This window comes from Salmo salar, chromosome 02 (genome assembly GCF_965601325.2).
Source record: "Salmo salar chromosome 02, fSalSal1, whole genome shotgun sequence".
NCBI classification, from domain to species: Eukaryota; Metazoa; Chordata; class Actinopteri; order Salmoniformes; family Salmonidae; genus Salmo; species Salmo salar.
This window is the reverse complement of record NC_138292.1, coordinates 66,394,964-66,413,345: the sequence shown is the minus strand read 5'-3', so window position 1 is coordinate 66,413,345 and position 18,382 is coordinate 66,394,964. Positions and strand designations below refer to the sequence as shown.

Below are 18,382 nucleotides of genomic sequence, written 5' to 3'. Positions count from 1 at the left end.
TGTTTGATGTTTGATACCGTTCCATTTATTCCATTACAATTAGCCCTTCCTCCTATAGCGTCTCCCACCAGTAAATCAAAACTAGACGTTGAACTGATGTCTGTGCCCAGTGTGTGAACATTAACCCCCACTGCTAAAGTATGTAACCAACATTCCTCTGAATTACTACCAGTATTCCTGGCAATGAGAAATTGAGATATTGAGAGGAATTTAGGTAGACATTCCATAGCCGATAGTGTTATCATTGTGACATGGACAGAATGGGCCAGGAATTGGGCCGGACATTTCTAATACAGCCCCCGCTCAGGGCCCACGTTGTTAGACAAATTACAGATGTAGGATCTTAATTTGAGCCAGTTTTCTACCGCAGGGAAATAATCATGCAGCAACAGGAAATGTGAATTATTATGTGGATTATAATTAATGGACATTTTTTGTAGGGGTTGATACATTTTTCATTAGGGTAAATGAAGTCTGATATTTTAAAATGGAAACTCCAAACTTTAGTAGCCTTATTAAACCTTGAATACACTACGAGTTTTCATTTTCTGCTGTGCAGGAAAATTCTCAGCAACAAAAGAGTGATCAAATTAAAATCCTACATCTGTATGATAGTTTTTTTACAAAGAAATCCCACACAGACAGCCCAAATGGACTAGCCCATCTGGCCTTTGCCCAAACTGACCTATGACCAGTCGGCCCCTGGATTGTGAAATCCCCAACATCAGCAACACATTACCATTTTGGGAACAATCCTTTAGAACACACATTGTCCAACAGTCAGCTGAGGTGAGTAATCGTGTGTTCTTATTGGGGGAAATGGTGTTTTGCCACAGGAATTTGATGGGTTGTCAGAGAACCAGGAAGCACCTGTGTGTTGCACAGGGACCTGTCTATGTGGCGGCCATTGTGTGGGAATCTTTTTATAAACCCCATGATGGAAGTATCTATAGTTCTTAACTAGTAGAAAGAGGAGGAAGGGAAGCGCTACTAAGGTACACAATAGTAAATTTTGGTAGACAGAAGGTGCTCTTTGGTAAAAGGGGTGAGTTGGTCATCAAAAAGAAAGGAGGACCAAGGCACTCTTCATATAATTGATTAAAATGCCTTTATTAGTATTGCATGTTCAATAGAAACAATGTTTCTAAAAATCCGACGTGTTTCGGCTGCATGGCCTTGATTCTCCTTTCTTTTTGATATCTATAGTTCCTTGTGTATGTAAGTGTGTGAGTGTGGGTGCGTGTGTGTGTGTGTAAAAATGTATGTGTGTGTTGCTATATTCTTTCAGGAAGTCACTCGATGCGTAGGCTACACATACTACCACTCCAGAGAGAGAAGTGATTGTTTACTCTCCTGTAAATAAATAAACATCCGTAGCTTGAACAAATTCAGAGGAAGAGAGACCATGTGAGACGAATGATTTGGTTACATTGATTGAAATCTCAACCAAGTTACCCAGAAACCCAGTGCATTTTCATGGAATATTGTTTGTCGGGACATTGACATGTCATTGAGCCTGTCTGGAGTGACAATGCTCCATGCAGGCATGCCTAATCAAACAAAGCTTAAGTGTTAGAGAAAACAAATACTATTTGAACCAACGTCTGCTTCCCGTATGTCCTGACATATGTGTTGTACATAAGTGAAGTATGTCCTGACATATGTGTTGTACATAAGTGAAGTATGTCCTGACATATGTGTTGTACATAAGTGAAGTATGTCCTGACATATGTGTTGTACATAAATGAAGTATGTCCTGACATATGTGTTGTACATAAGTGAAGTATGTCCTGACATATGTGTTGTACATAAGTGAAGTATGTCCTGACATATGTGTTGTACATAAGTGAAGTATGTCCTGACATATGTGTTGTACATAAGTGAAGTATGTCCTGTATTTTGGATTTTGTGTATGTGTGTGCAAGGAGCTGCAGTATGTTTCCAGAAAAATGTCAGCTAAAGGGACAATAAAGTATTCAATCAATTAACACTAGGCCTAAACGGTCCTTATCACTGTCATACTGTCTGTAGCTTCAGTACAGTACATTTAGTGTATCAGTCATTCACAAAAGACCTCCCTGTAAGAAGGATTAAGGCCTGCATGGTCTGCAGACAACATCCTAAACATATTAACTACAACACTACACTGAGGCATGAATGAAACCAAGGCAATCCATATTAGCTACAGCACGTGCACTGAGGCATGGGTGGGTGCGTGCGTGCGTGCATGCGTGTGTGCGTGCGTGCGTGTGTGTGTGTGTCGAAGACTAGAGAAACGGATGGTGGATGGGTTGAGTGCTTCCCACTCCTCAGTAAGTGATGTCACGGCCCAAGATTAAGCAAATACTGCCTTACTGCCTGCTGTATGTCCTGCTACTAATACTGCCTTACTGCCTGCTGTATGTCCTGCTACTAATACTGCCTTACTGCCTTCTGTCTGTTCTGCTACTAATACTGCCTTACTGCCTGCTGTATGTCCTGCTACTAATACTGCCTTACTGCCTGCTGTCTGTTCTGCTACTAATACTGCCTTACTGCCTGCTGTATGTCCTGCTACTAATACTGCCTTACTGCCTGCTGTATGTCCTGCTACTAATACTGCCTTACTGCCTGCTGTATGTTCTGCTACTAATACCGCCTTACTGCCTGCTGTCTGTTCTGCTACTAATACTGCCTTACTGCCTGCTGTCTGTTTTGCTACTAATGCACTGGCATCCACCTTCTTTCCTTCCTGTTATCCTGGCACCATGGATCCCTGTTTCACTTATGTCAAGCTCACGTTTTGGACTAGCTAAGGAGCAGAGAAGATTGAAGTATTTTTTTCTCTCATTCTTTCTCTGTTTGTTTTTGTTTATTCTCTCTCTCTCTCTCTCTCTCTCTCTCTCACGCTGTCTCTGTGTGTGTCTGACAGAGAGAAAAATAGGCAGGCTACAAAGGAAGAGAGTGTAAAAGAGAGAGAGACTCTCACTGTCTTGCTTATCTTGTAGCATTATTCACATCTATCCATTCCCATTCTAAGACACATACACAATGGCACAGTCTATCTAACTGTTGTCTATAGCCTAACATGTGCATGAGTCCAGTAGCATGACATTTAAGCCCCATGAGCCCATAATGAGATTACAACCAGCAGATATTGCATAAAACAGCCGGCTAAACATGCAATAACAGACAGAAGTTTACCTTGCTTTAGTCAATAGGCTACATAGTCCAATAGAGTCCTCTCTCTTTCTCAGACTATTCTGTCAATCATTGATTTAGTTTCCTGATTCATAGACCTATAGGCTATCAGTGGGCTGGTGGTGGTGAGGTCTGGTGTATAGAGTATAGAAATCGAATCTAAATTGTATTTCTATTGTATAGAGTCAATAGTCTACCTTTAGTCTCTATTGGGGCAGGGGGCATTTCAGATATTGTTAGTTCATGACAACACGGATAATATTCTAATGTCTACTCAAATATGAGAGGCATTCATAGTATTTCCTTGAAGAATGCTGTTGTTATGGTTCCTAGGATGGGCAGTATAAACATGAGAACGAAACGTTTGGATAGCCATGAGTAATAGTTAAGTCAAACTGAGAGCATAAATTCACTTCACCCCAGACAGAGCGGGGTTAGAACGGTTAGAACGGAGTCAATACTCCGGTGTGGGCAGGCTCTCTTTTGATCATTCTTGTCGGTGTCCATATATGGTTCGTGATGTCACGAGCCGGTGGTTCCGTCGATATAAAACCGATCCGACGGTATCCCCTTGGAGGAAATCTAAGCAACTACCAGGTTCATTAGGACGCGTTCAGTTTACTCGTCTCTGACGGCCCGTATACAGTAATTGCTTATAAAATAATACACACTGTTAGAGGCAAACATGAAAGTCTCAAGCATAGATTGCCGTCGCCTCAAGAAGATTATCAGGAAGGAATGTGGAACCTCTCTCATTGTGGACTGTCGACCTTATTTTTCGTTCTCGAACTCTAATATCAAAGGCTCTGTCAATGCCAACCTGAACTCGGTTGTTGTCCGGAGATCCAGAGGAGGGCCGGTACCTCTTCAGTTTGTCATCCCGGATGAGAAAGCCCTGTTACGGCTGCGAGAGGGGAGCATATCGGCAGTGGTAGTTCTTGATGACCGAGCTCCTCACTGGCAGAAACTGAAAAAGGACAGTATCGCACAGATAGTGATTAACACGCTCAATAATCTGGCGAGTGGGACAAACATCTGTTTCCTAAAAGGTGAGAATTGTTACAAAATTCTGAAATCATTCGACTATAAAACTCTAAATCCATTATAAGTTTGTCTTTGTAACTTTTTCACTGAGTGTCCAGGGCTAATTCACTGTCTGAAGCCACTTGAACACAATGTTTATTATAACCGATTTGGCTACGCTAATAAATTATGCTATTATAAAAACTATATTTTGGAGATAACATGAAATGGTTGACATTCAATATGCCTTATAACATCCTCCCTTTTTGTTTAGAAAACTGTATGTGACCCATATCCTCATATCTTCAAATCAACAAAAAAATGTAAAAGGCCTTGGTATAGTTTTCCATGACCTATGACGCAAAGTCATTGTTTTATTTGACCGTGTTGTAGCAACCCTCCCATTTGAGCAATACACTTCTCCGGTCGAGCTCTCCGAGAGATAAATGTAATGTGTGCGTCAAAGTAGTCCAGATGAGTCAGTGCGCGAAATGCTTGTGAGAACTCGAGAACATCATGACTGCTTGTTCTGAGAATGTTCTATGTGTGAATGTTCACAAGGAAAGCATACATTTTCTAGCATTCGTTTCGAACATTTATACCTCTTCCTTTCGACTATGTGTCAGAACCATTCATTTAAAGTCTGTCAGATTGTCACCTTGTACTCATAGACCTAAATTGATTATTTTAATTGAAACGCAGATGAATTACGACGTTAGAATAAGGTTATATGACGTTATAATCCATTATAAGCACATCGTTTTCACAGCCTGGTATGAGCCCTAAATCTAGTTGGCAAATGCTGACATTCATGACGCACAAATAAACATTTTATCATTTTTTCAATGTTTTATTTAACCTTTATTTAACTAGGCAAGCCAGACAAAGCTGTCTTGGGTGTATAATTTCTTTTAAAATGTCCCCTGATGGAATACATTCAATTGTAGGCTATTGAATTTCATTAAAATATTAAATGTGTTTTGTATTGTTCTGTGTATTTACCAGGGGGGTTTGAGAACTTCCATGGCCAGTACCCTGAACTTTGCACTGAGGTCGTGAAGCCCGTTGGCGTCGACCAGAACAACGGAACCGAAACCGGGAAATGCAGGCCGAGTATCGCCCTATGCTGTGAGAAACTGGGCTCCAACCTCAAACCAGATTACGATCAGGTATGGAAACGAAAACAACTTCCTTTTTAGCCTGCTGCCTATTCTTTCAGGGTTAGGTGGCTAGCCACTTCCCCTAGGTTGGGCTGGGGTTTAGGGTTGAGGCTGTGGCTGCAGGGTTTTTGACTGAGTGAATATCCCTGTTAGATAAGAATGACTGTTCTGTACTCGGTTTAGTCATACTGTCTTCTTGGCAATTCAAAATAGATTTATATAGCCGAATGTACTGTATGTTCAGAGATATTTGTGGACTTGATAGAGCACATTTAGTTTCATTCAAGGAAAGACATAAAAAACAAAAAGCCTACTCATAGGATTATAAAAGGCACATATTGTCTAGCTGATCTTAAATGTACAGCTGTACATTCATAAGGATAATATTTTGTCTATGGAGTCAGATATGTTACTGACCATTCTCAAAACAGTGGCCTCCACCATTCAACATTCTCTCCGACACACGCTTGATATTAGCTTTGACCTTCACTGCATCCCAGTCATCAAGAGAAGATGGCCACTAGTCAGAGACCCCCAGCTGACATCAGAAGTCCTTTTATAACCTTTTCATCCCTGACCTTTTCCCTACCTCTTACACCATCATGATAGGCTAACACAATCTGTTTACAGTACAGAAAATGTACTATTGCGTCTTGCACCGTACATACCTCTCAGTATCTCCGTTGATGTATGTACTAAAGGTGTAGGATCTTAATTTGATTACTCTGTTGCAGAATAACTTTGTAGTGTATTTGAGGTTTTAAAAAGGTTTCTGAAGTTTGTAATTTCCACTTTGAAATTTCAAACTTGATTTTCCCTTATGAAAAATGTATCAACCCCTACAAAAATGTCAATTTATAATAATCCACATAATAATTTATATTTCCTGTTGCTGCAGGATTATTTTACTGCTGTAGAAAACTGGCTCAAATTAAGATCCTACATCTGTATTTGAACTCTAACCCCCCATTGTTGTGTCTTTAGGAAACCCTGTGTTTCATGTACTGTATCTCTGCCACACTCTGTCTCTACCGCTCACAGATTTAATATCACTTTGTTGTGTCTCCCCTCTATCTCGGCTCACACACTCCGCAGTTCTTATGTCTAATATCTCCCCCCCTTTATTATCTACCCTCTCTCTTCAGGGCAAGCCGGTGGAGATCCTTCCTTTCCTGTACCTGGGCAGTGCCTACCATGCCTCCAGGCAGGACTATCTGAGTGACCTTGGAGTCACAGCCCTGCTGAATGTCTCCAGGAGGGACACCAGGCCCTCCAAGGGCCACTACGACTACAAGTGGATCCCGGTGGAGGACAACGTCACAGCAGATATCAGCTCACATTTCCAAGAGGCCTTCCAGTTCATTGGTGAGTGTCGTGGTCTGGACATTTTGTTCTCTCTTTTTTCCTGCCCTCTTCTCCTTTTTTTCAGATTTCTTCTCTTCTCTGCTCTTTTCTTTTTTCTTCTTCTCTCATGGAAAAGATAGGATTCCAAGTCCATTAACAGAGGGGATGGGGCAACTCAATTAAAATAGTTAATGGCTTCACTCCCCCCCCCCCACTGCCAATCTGAAAGGAGGACAGGCAACAACCTCTCACTAATCTGTTAGCCTCATCTGCCTTCCTTCCATTTCTCTCTCTCTCTCTCTCTCTCTCTCTCTCCTTTCACAAATCCCCAGATTGGCTTCATTCAGAGAACAGCTTCTGTGTGCTCCGTCCCCCTCTCCTCACTCCCTCCCTCCCTCCCCTACCCCTCCCTCCACCTCTCCCTCATCCCCCCCATTTTAAGTTTAAAAAGAGATTCTCTGCAATGCCGTCATTGCCTCCCGGCTCACAGTTAATCTCGGCTAGTGGCTTATTGCGGGTTATTACCGGGTGTGGTCAGTTCACTCAGTCAGTTTGTCAGTGTGACAAATGTTGTTAGCTAGCCTTACTCACTAATGGTGGGTGGAGGGTTTTTGAAGGAGGGAGGCTGTGTTCACAGACAAAAAGGTACACAAAGGTTGTTTAGTTATTGTTTATCTGGGTCATATTCATTAGGGCAAACCGTAGCTAAATGTTTCGCAACAGAAAATGAAAACAAGCATTTATTGGTCAACTTCAGGTAGTGTTTCAGTCATTTTTCTTCTGTTTGGTACCAAAGGAACTCAACCATGATGCATGTGTTCAGAGACAGAGCCTTGAGGGAACAGAGAGTGAATGTGTGATAGAAAGAGGCTTGAAGTGTTGGATAATAGCGCTCACAAAGATGTTGAGCAGCCTGCACTTCTATTTATAAATGTAATATCCAGGCACAGCCGAGGACAAGCTTGAATCTCATTCTCACCCAACATGGAGGCCTCACCTGACCTGTATCAATGGTGGAGGTGTTGCTGTTGTTCTTCTTTGTTTTAAGCCCCCACATTTAAGCGTCTTTGCCTAAAGCCTGTAAGCATTCCGTAAGACAAAGAGGTGTCCTTCTCAGCCCAGGGCTGAATCTTAACAGAGGATGTCTCCTTGAAAAAAACTATCTTCAATTAAATAAAATCCAACTGGATTTATCACATGCACCAAATACAATTGGTGTATACTGTACAGTGAAATGCTTGCTTACGAACCTTACCCAACGACGCAGAGTTTGAAAAATAATTATACAAAATGAAATAGTAACTAACACAAGAGGAATACAAATAAAATACACAAGAATGGAGCTATATACAGGGAGTACCAGTACCAGATCAATGTGGAGCTATATACAGGGAGTACCAGTACCAGATCAATGTGGAGCTATATACAGGGAGTACCAGTACCAGATCAATGTGGAGCTATATACAGGGAGTACCAGTACCAGATCAATGTGGAGCTATATACAAGGAGTACCAGTACCAGATCAATGTGGAGCTATATACAGGGAGTACCAGTACTAGATCAATGTGGAGCTATATACAGGGAGTATCAGTACCAGATCAATGTGAAGCGATATACAGGGAGTACCTGTACCAGATCAATGTGGAGCTATATACAGGGAGTATCAGTACCAGATCAATGTGAAGCGATATACAGGGAGTACCAGTACCAGATCAATGTGGAGCTATATACAGGGAGTGTTCAGATATTCACTCATTGCATCCAAATGTAAAACAATAGGCTTGTTTCTCTTTATGAAGAAGACATCCCAATTCCCTGAACCTCTGGATGAATGTGGTGGAGGTAGAATATTCTTCTGTCAACCAACCATTTAGCTGGAAATAGAGGATAAAAACAGCAGTCAAAAACATATTTAGGCACCCTATTCCCTAAATAGTGCACTACATTTAACCAGAGCCATATGGGTCCCAGTCAAAGGTAGTGCAATATGTAGGGAATAGGGTGCCATTAGCCAGAGGATGGGTCATTAAAACACCCACAGGCTCTCTAGCTGCCTCTCAGAAAGCCTCCCAGCACTCCAGATGGGAGCAGCTTAATGATTCATTCATTTGGTTTTCACAGGATCGGAGCTGTCAGAAACCATCGCTGGCTGTTCCCCCCTGTGGCTCATACATGTGTGTGTGACACAGATAATCTAGGTGTGTGTGTGTGTGTGTCAGATAGAGTGTGGAGGAAGTGCATGTAATACTGAAGTAGAATAAGTTCCCTCCTCTCCCAGCCGTGGTGAACTTAGTATAGTACTGCTCAGCTCCCCCACAGGCACGTAGGAGAGAGAGAGACATGGTCTCGTGTGCAGCTGTGCAGGGTGAGTCAGTCAGCCCTGCCGCAGTGTGTGTTTCTAATGGGAGAGTGGTGACTGAGTGGCAGCAGGGCTCTTATAGGTTCTGTGTGGGCGAGAAGAGAGGAAGAGTGAAGGGGTGTGGAGGCAGGTGATGATTAGACACTGAAGAACAGGAATCAATCTCTGCATTCACAAACTAAAATAGCTCTGACAGCACTCGTTTCCAGTGAGAATTTAGCCAGAGTGGTTCTATTCTAGGATGCAGTTATCCTATTCAATTCTTCTATATTTGAGTTACACAGTGTAAGTGGCTATGTGGCCATACTTCATTTCTGACCAAATGTAACAATGTATTATAGCTCATGTTTATCATGTCATTAATGTAAATGTTACCGTTTTGTCTCCTCTCCAGATGGTGTGAAGCAGACAGGGGGTAGAGTCCTGGTGCACTGTGAGGCGGGCATCTCCCGCTCCCCGACCATCTGTCTGGCCTATATCATGAGTACCAAGCGGCTACAGCTCGAAGAGGCCTTTGACATCATCAAACAGCGCCGCTCCCTCATCTCGCCCAACTTCAGCTTCATGGGCCAGCTGCTGCAGTTCGAGTCTGAGGTCCTGTCTTCGACACCTATTACCGCAGCAACGACCCCCGAAACCGCCACCGAACCCGCCACGCCCTGTTGCATCGGTAAAGAGACGGCCTCCTTCTTTGGGAGTTCGAAAGAGTTCACATTCAACAACAATAACTTTGACTTTGAACCTTCCACAGTTTTCGCCCCCCTCCCTACCTCCTTCCTCACCCCCATGCCTCTTCAGACTCCTCCACTCCGCCATTTTAAATTGAGCCCTTTAACTGCACTGCCTTAAGATGTGACTGTTTAGTAGGTCTCAGATTACTTGAAAAATAACAATAACAAAATACAAATAAAATGCTCTATTTGTCTGGTGCTGGCACAAGCCAGTAATGAAGTGGAACGGCTGTCTATACAGAAACAATGACTGAGAGAAGATATTGCGGTGATCGTCTATATAGGATTTTTCATTCAAGTTGGGAAAAGTCCCTGAAATTCAGACTACAGTCTTTGTTTGAACTTTGAACTGCAGCGTGAAACCACAAAGACTACTGCAATACATGCCTTAGGTTGATAATGTGATGTTTTGCCTATTCACATGCCGTATCAAGGCATTTTAACCTAATTTATTTGATACATCTTGTCTGTCTGATTGTCTGTGTTTTTTCTAAATACAAATGTGGATGCCAATAAATGTTTCCACCAAAAAGTACCTTTGTGTTCATGTTCTTTTTCTCAAATATGAACCTTATATGAATACAATTGTGATATATATATATATATATATATATGAGGCCCTATAAAGCCATGTTTTATATATATATATATATAAGACAGGGAAACATTGGAGGAGGCTGGTGAGAGGAGTTATAGAAGGACAGGCTCATTGTAAAGGATATGGAAACCAGGTTTCCATTCCAGCCATTACAATGAGCCTGTCAAATCAAAGTTTATTTGTCATGTGTGCCAAATACAACAGGCGGGACACAATGCATAGTCCGGGTACCCAGTTGATTAGCTGTTCAGGAGTCTTATGGCTTGGGGGTAAAAGCTGTTGAGAAGCCTTTTGGTCCTAGACTTGGTGCTCGGATACCGTTTGCCATGCGGTAGCAGAGAGAACAGTCTATGACTGGGGTGGCTGGAGTCTTTGACAATTTTTAGGGCCTTCCTCTGACACCGCCTGGTATAGAGGTCCTGGATGGCAGGCAACTTAGCCCCAGTGATGTACTGGGCCATACGCACTACCCTCTGTAGTGCCTTGCGGTCGGAGGCTGAGCAGTTGCCGTACCAGGCAGTGACGCAACCAGTCAGGATGCTCTCGATGTTGCAGCTGTAGAACCTTTTGAGGAACTGAGGACCCATGCCAAATCTTTGTAGTTTTCTGAGGGGGAATAAGCTTTGTCGTGCCCTCTTCACAACTGTCTTGGTGTGTTTGGACCATTCTAGTTTGTTGGTGATGTGGACACCAAGGAATTTGAAGCTCTCAACCTGCTCCACTACAGCCTCGTCGATGAGAATGGGGGCATGCTCGGTCCTCCTTTTCCTGTAGTCCACAATCATCTCCTTTGTCTTGATTAAGTTGAGGGATAGGTTGTTATTCTGGCACCACCTGGCCAGGTCTCTGACCTCCTCCCTATAGGCTGTCTCGTCGTTGTCAGTGATCAGGCTTACCACTGTTGTATCGTCTGCAAACTTAATGATGGTGTTGGAGTCGTGCCTGGCCATGCAGTCGTGGGTGAACAGGGAGTACAGGAGGGGACTGAGCACGCACCCCTGAGGGGCTCCAGTGTTGAGGATCAGCGTGGCAGATGTGTTGTTACCTACCCTTACCACCTGGGGGCGGCCCGTCAGGAAGTCCAGGATCCAGTTGCAGAGGGAGGTGTTTAGTCCTCCTATAGCTCCTCCCACAAGCCTCCACAGGGCAACATGTGCTACTACTTACAATTATTAAGCCTTTCTTAGTCCCGGGTGGGACATATAGGCCACAACAATCTTCTTACACCGGAATCTGTCTTTAGCCACAGCAACATGCACAACACAACATACAACATCAAATATTGACTATCAATAAACCCTCCCTAGGAGGGGTGCGTCACTTGAGTGGGTTGAGTCACTGACGTGATCTTCCTGTCTGGGTTGGCGCCCCCCCTTGGGTTGTGCTTTGGCGGAGATCTTTGTGGGCTATACTCGCCCTTGTCTCAGGATGATAAGTTGGTGGTTGAAGATATCCCTCTAGTGGTGTGGGGCTTTGCTTTGGCAAAGTGGGTGGGGTTATATCCTGCCTGTTTGGACCTGTCCGGGGGTATCGTCGGACAGGGCCACAGTGTCTCCCGACCCCTCCTGTTTCAGCCTCCAGTATTTATGCTGTAGTTGTTTGTGTCGGGGGACTAGGGTCAGTCTGTTATATCTGGAGTATTTCTCCTGTCTTATCCAGTATCCTGTGTGAATTTAAGTATGGTCTCTAATTCTTTCTTTCTTTCTTTCTTTCTTTCTTTCTTTCTTTCTTTCTTTCTTTCTTTCTTTCTTTCTTTCTTTCTTTCTTTCTTTCTTTCTTTCTCTCGGAGAACCTGAGCCCTAGGACCATGCCTCAGGACTACCTGGCCTGATGACTCCTTGCTGTCCCCAGTCCACCTGGCCCTGCTGCTGCTCCAGTTTCAACTGTTCTGCCTGCAGCTATGGAACCCTGACCTGTTCACCGGATGTGCTACCTGTCCCAGACCTGCTGTTTTCAACTCTCTAGAAACAGCAGGAGCGGTAGAGATACTCTGAATGATTGGCTATGAAAAGCCAACTGACATTTACTCCTGAGGTGCTGACCTGTTTCACCCTCAAAAACAACTATAATTATTATTATTTGACCCTGCTGGTCATCTATGAACATTTGAACATCTTGGCCATGGTTCTGTTATAATCTCCACCCGGCACAGCCAGAAGAGGACTGGCCACCCCTCATAGCCTGGTTCTTAGCCACCGTGCTTCTACACCTTTATTGCTTGCTGTTTGTGGTTTTAGGCTGGGTTTCTGTACAGCACTTTGTGACATCAGCTGATGTAAGAAGGGCTTTATAAATGAATTTGATTGATTGATCGATCACAATCCTTATTTGAACTGTATTTCAAACGCAGTAACAAAGTAATCAGTGGAAGTTGGTGGGGGGAGTTATAGGAAGACAGGCTCATTTTAAAGACAGTAATGGAATAAATGGAATCAAACATGTTTGATACCATTCCTTTTATTCCATTCCAGCCATTAAAATGTGCCCATCCTCCTATACCTCCTCCCACCTGCCTCTTCTGACACATATGCATAATTAGGATAATGGATACATAACCATACAGTAGTAGGCTAGGCCAAAAGATTAGCATTAGGCAACAGTGACACCTGCAGCGTCCTAAAAAGAGAGAGATCCAAACTAGTCTATGATGACTACATTGTAGCAATTTTGAGTTAATTAATGATACAGAAGCATTGTTGACCATGCATGCTTAGACTTGCCTAGTTAAATTAAGGTAAACAAATATATATATTAAAAAAAAAATATATATATATATATATATATACTCTGAGTGGAAATCATAGAACATCATTCAGTGTCACATTTAGGAAACAATTATAAAAATGGGTGGCCTGTTTCTTCTCTCTGGTGTTTAAATATCCCTCCCTCAGTCCTTCGTTTGGCGAAGAAAACACAGTTTTTCAAAATACAGTATTGCAGTTTTAAATACTGTACCAAAATATACTTTCTCTGTCAGCTCTTTGGCGCCCAACAATCGCACGCATGAGGACCATACCAAGTACAAATAATGGGGATGTAATAAAACAGAATACTAATAATAAATATGTTGTATGTACTTGTATGAATCAAGTTCACATTTATACATATCCTTTGTAGGTTTATATTTTAACGGGTAAACGAGTAACATTTTATATTTCGATTGTATCTAATATTCATTCATCTAAATATCTATGCTCCCCCTCTTTTCTCATTATTGACTGTTCCATTTCATCCCGCTCGTGACGCCATTTTCCTTGTTGTTTCTCTTTCGCCAGGATATTTCAACAAACTTGGATACATGCATTTTGAAAAAATATTCACAATAATCACTTTAAAAGCCCACCTTCCCTTTATTGAAGGAGAAGGGGTATTTATTTAAGTTGTTTGTTTCGCTTTCTGAGGAAAGTTCCTGATTAGGCGACCATGTACATCAAACAGGTAAACTAACGGCGCGAGCTCCATCTCGACGACCCGCTCTCTGAAAGGGATGCTTGCGGCCTAGCCAGATAGCTAGCTTTAGCTAAGAACTACTGTAAATTTACATGTAGCTAGCTAGCTGGATCTAGTCTACAATACTGCAATTGGAAAAGTAATCTACAAAAATTGTCATGTGCCGGATTGCAAATAATTTCGGACCATGTCTGTCAGTAGGCTAGTTAGCTCAGGTACAAGTAGTAGTGATGCTAGTCGCTAGCTAACGTTATAATAGCTAGCAATATGTGGTAACTTTCTTCATACCAGCTAACGTAACTAGTTAGGGCAGCTAACTATCTTGCCAGTTAGCTATCAAGGCAAGCCATTTATAAAGTAGTCACATTAGCTAGCTATTCAGATAACGTTGTTTGTTATTAGCTAAGCTAGCTCGGAAAATACTGCCCCATCTAGCTTGCATGACATTAGTTTGCCTTTTGACATAGCTAACAAGCTAGCTGGCTAGCAATTGTTGGCAGCTAATTTCAACATCCTGTGAAAAACTATTGGTGGATGTCTGAATCGTTTATTCAATGCAATGGTGCTGTAACTAGCAAGCATGGATCATTTCATATTTGTGATAGCAGTTGCACTTCCCTTCTTTTCCTCTCAGGTCATCATCCAGGGGTTCCGAAGTTACAGGGACCAGACTGTGGTGGATCCTTTCAGTCCAAAGTCCAATGTCATCGGTGAGTTTCTGCAATGTTTACTTTCTCCCAAAACCTCTAGCTATCTTTAGTCATCAACAACACATCACGATGTAGGTAGAGGAAACAATGGGCTGCTGCCTTTCCATCCATTGATTGACTGACATTTCCCTCCCTGTATGTTGTTTTCTCACAGTGGGAAGAAATGGATCTGGAAAAAGTAACTTTTTCTACGGTACGTGCGCGCTCTCCCCTGTCCTCTTCTGATGTTTTCTACCATATGAAATTAGAAGAATATAAAAAATGGTGATGCATTTATTTGCTGTATATAACAAAAACAAATGTTTGTTTTTCAGCCATTCAGTTTGTGCTCAGTGATGAGTTCAGCCATCTTCGCCCCGAACAGCGCCTGGCCTTGCTCCATGTAAGTAGTGGAAGTTATACTAACAGTAATGGATATTACATAATCCTCAGTCTGTTGTTAACCCTATAACACTGTTATAACAATGTTATTCCCTGTCACTGCAGGAGGGAACTGGTCCTCGTGTTATCTCAGCTTTTGTGGAGATTATATTTGACAATTCTGACAACAGGTTGCCGGTAAGATTCTCACCAAACATGATTGTCACCTTTTGACTATTTAGTCTCTCATGTTTAGTTTGATATCTCTCCGTTCGTTGGTCAATAAATTCACTCTCCCTCCAGATCGACAAAGAGGAGGTGTCCCTCCGCCGTGTCATCGGCGCCAAGAAGGACCAGTACTTCTTAGACAAGAAGATGGTGACGTAAGTATCTGTTGACTACACGTCTGTTGTGACTGAGCAACGATCGAAAATTGCCTCTCTGTTTGAATATGTAATCATCATGTAATCAGCAATCATGTATGTTGATTTTGTTCCAGTAAAAATGATGTCATGAACCTCTTGGAGAGTGCTGGTTTCTCCCGTAGTAACCCCTACTACATCGTCAAGCAGGGGAAGGTAAGACAGCACTATGAACATATGCTCTAAACAGGCTCCGTTGTGCAACATTCATTGGTTATTTGCTGCAAACATGTTTCTTTGCACCACTGTGCTGACTATATCTGTTCATACAACCCAACGTATCATACCATATCATATCTTAAGTAACATGTTTTCCCTTGTCCGTAATCTGTGTCCAGAACAACCATGTAACTTTCTACATAAATTATACAAAGGATACCTTTAATATGTTTCGTCTCTCAAATGGCTACCCAGACTATTTGCACCCCTTGTAAGTAAGCATTTCACTGTAAGGGCTACTACACCTGTTGTATTCGGCGCATGTGACAATTGAAATTTGATTCATTATGTATCCAGATCAACCATATAACTTTATACATATGATACCTTTCATATGTTTCCTCTCTTTATCCTGTATCCAGATCACTTTTTACGTAAGTTATACATGGGTATCGTTTATGTGTGTTTCCTCTCTTTATCATGTATCCAGATTAACCAGATGGCTACAGCCCCTGATTCCCAGCGTCTGAAGCTGCTGCGTGAGGTGGCAGGAACCAGGGTGTACGACGAGCGCAAGGAGGAGTCCATCTCCCTCATGAAGGAAACAGGTACAGAAGAACCAAAGTCTCTCTATATGTCTACGATGACACCATCTAAGACTCTGTTCACATGCATTCAGTCACCAGATCTAAGCAGAGGTATTCTGACTCACTACCTAAGATGGGCTTTGATTTAGACAAATTCAAAACGTGCAGTTATCTACGGAAAGAAACAGTCGACTTTCAGACCTATCGCACAAACTTTCTAAATAAATGCTGCTCTTTCAATTTCCTAATTATTTTCCAAGGAAAAGCTATACATTTAGTTCCCAGAATAAGCATCTCCCTTTCCTATTACAAATGGCCCTTGGTTGGGCCACCACAGCTATAGATATAACTAGACCTAAATAACATACTGGTGCACTGTTTTGTGTTTCCCCCAGAGGGTAAGAGAGAGAAGATCAATGAGCTGCTGAAGTACATTGAGGAGCGTCTCCAGACCCTGGAGGATGAGAAGGAGGAGCTGGCTCAGTACCAGAAGTGGGACAAGATGAGGAGGGCTCTGGAGTACACTATCTATAACCAGGAGCTCAACGAGACACGCGCCAAGCTGGACGAGGTAACAAGAATTTAAAAAATCAACAAAATGTGTTTATGGAGTTTGGGTCGAGAAATAAATATCTATCAAATTGTATTCATCATGGGCAAAGGATGTCTAACAAAAAGTAACTTTCAGTTGGTAGGGGTTTGCTTTTGTTGTCTGGCCTTTCAAATTCTTCCTTTTTTAAATGGCATTTGATATTTTTGATTGCATAGTTAACTGTTCTTTAAATTCTGTTTCCTCTTTCAGTTGTCCTCCAAGAGAGAGACCTGTGGAGACAAGTCCAGACATCTGAGAGATGCCCAGCAGGATGCCAGAGACAAAGTAGAGGTAAGTGATTCTGCATACAGTATTTGCACAGAATGGCTTGGAGTGTAAATGGATATGATCAGCTTTTCACACTACTGAGCCAAGCTGTACTGAGCTGGCCTGGTTACGCATCCATCCACCACAGTTCCTGTAACCGTGCTGAAAAGGACTAGGGGAGGGTTAGGGGAGGGTTTGGCGGGGGGGAGGGCTCATCGTGCTGTAGCGACTCCTTGTGGCGGGCGGGCTGGTGTTAAGAAGCGCGGTTTGGCGGGTCATGTTTCAAGGGGACGCATGAGTCGACCTTCACCTCTCCCGAGCCCGTTGGGGAGTTGCAGCGACGAGACAAGATTGTAATTGGATCGCAATTGGATATCACGAAATTTAAGAGGAAAAGGGGGTAAAACAAAAAAAGGTTTCTATCTTAGGGCTCTTGTGTATGCAAACCTGACTAGCTTTTTTCAGTCGGTGTCCGTCTAGTCTACGTGTTATTCCTCTCATGGCCTCCTCCTCTTCCTCCCATTGTAGGAGACGGAGCGTGTGGTGCGTGAGAAGAAATCTAAGATCAGTGCCATGAAGGAGGAGAAGGAGCAGCTGAGCTCAGAGAGACAGGAGCAGATTAAACAGAGGACCAAGCTGGAGCTCAAATCCAAAGACCTGCAGGAGGAGCTGGCCGGCAACAGCGAACAGAAGGTAGGGGAGCGCGGTGGTGGTGGTGTGTGTGTGCGTGTCTGAGATAGAGAGTGGTGTGTAGTTGGCAACAGTGAACCGAAGAAACGGGGCGGTTAGAAACCTCCTCATCTGCGTCACTGTGTGTGGGTTTAGATGTGTGTGTGAGACTCGCCATCCTTACCTACTACGTACCTACCTCTCCATCCTCAAACAGGAGCCTCTCCATCTGCGTCAGTTATAATCCCCCCCACACCTCCAACACCACCTACCTCTTCTTTTCTCCATCCCTCCGTCCCCCCTTCTTTTTCTCAGAGGGTAAGGACAGAAGCCTCTCCATCTGCGTCACTGATTCACCACACACCTCCATCCCTCTCCCCTTACTGCTAGTCTTAACCTCTCTTTCTCTCTCTCCCTGCATCCCTTCATTCTGGGCAGTGGCCCAAGGGAAGAGATCTGGCCCCAATCCCTGTGTGTGTTGCAGATTAGACAGCAGCATCTCAGCGAGGTTGGATTAGGCCCACCTGGCCGGGAGAACAGCTTTCTTGTTAGCATTGTTTTGTTGGGATGGTTGGAGGGGGGCAGGAAGAGGGAAGTAGGGAGAAAGAGGGTGGGTGTACCTGCGTCATCTGCCTTTCTGACTGCTGTGAGTCACATGATCCTATCTGAGTGATATGGATCAAAGCAGACTTTAGGAAGCTCCCCAGGCGGCGGCGACGACATCGATGAAGGCAGCTCCCGGCACCTCTCTTCTTCAGAGGGGTTGTGTTA

General features: G+C 43.2%; 2 protein-coding genes across 2 annotated transcripts in view; both read left to right on the top strand.

The window, feature by feature from the left end:
- Positions 1-3,737: 3,737 nt before the first annotated feature.
- On the top strand, positions 3,738-10,332 carry dusp5 (dual specificity phosphatase 5). The gene is made up of 4 exons (XM_014180855.3): positions 3,738-4,229; positions 5,209-5,372; positions 6,509-6,728; positions 9,461-10,332. The coding sequence occupies exons 1-4, from the start codon at positions 3,866-3,868 to the stop codon at positions 9,913-9,915; spliced, it is 1,203 nt and encodes a 400-aa protein (XP_014036330.1). The 5' UTR covers positions 3,738-3,865; the 3' UTR covers positions 9,916-10,332.
- Positions 10,333-13,619: 3,287 nt separating this feature from the next.
- smc3 (structural maintenance of chromosomes 3) overlaps positions 13,620-18,382 on the top strand; it is a 28,669-nt gene continuing 23,906 nt past the window's right edge. The window contains exons 1-11 of the mRNA XM_014180841.3: positions 13,620-13,833; positions 14,480-14,555; positions 14,710-14,748; positions 14,870-14,937; positions 15,042-15,113; positions 15,219-15,298; positions 15,415-15,493; positions 15,987-16,104; positions 16,479-16,654; positions 16,886-16,966; positions 17,471-17,635. Coding sequence (XP_014036316.1) covers positions 13,819-13,833; positions 14,480-14,555; positions 14,710-14,748; positions 14,870-14,937; positions 15,042-15,113; positions 15,219-15,298; positions 15,415-15,493; positions 15,987-16,104; positions 16,479-16,654; positions 16,886-16,966; positions 17,471-17,635 — 969 coding nt within the window. The 5' untranslated portion in view covers positions 13,620-13,818. The remainder of the gene's footprint in view (positions 13,834-14,479; positions 14,556-14,709; positions 14,749-14,869; positions 14,938-15,041; positions 15,114-15,218; positions 15,299-15,414; positions 15,494-15,986; positions 16,105-16,478; positions 16,655-16,885; positions 16,967-17,470; positions 17,636-18,382) is intronic.

Excerpts from the sequence above, each read along its gene's own strand:
- dusp5 (XM_014180855.3), top strand. The coding sequence starts at position 3,866 with ATGAAAGTCTCAAGCATAGATTGCCGTCGCCTCAAGAAGATTATCAGG. Across the intron at positions 5,373-6,508 it reads TCAAACCAGATTACGATCAG|GGCAAGCCGGTGGAGATCCT; the intron begins GTATGGAAACGA and ends CTCTCTCTTCAG. Across the intron at positions 6,729-9,460 it reads AGAGGCCTTCCAGTTCATTG|ATGGTGTGAAGCAGACAGGG; the intron begins GTGAGTGTCGTG and ends TCTCCTCTCCAG.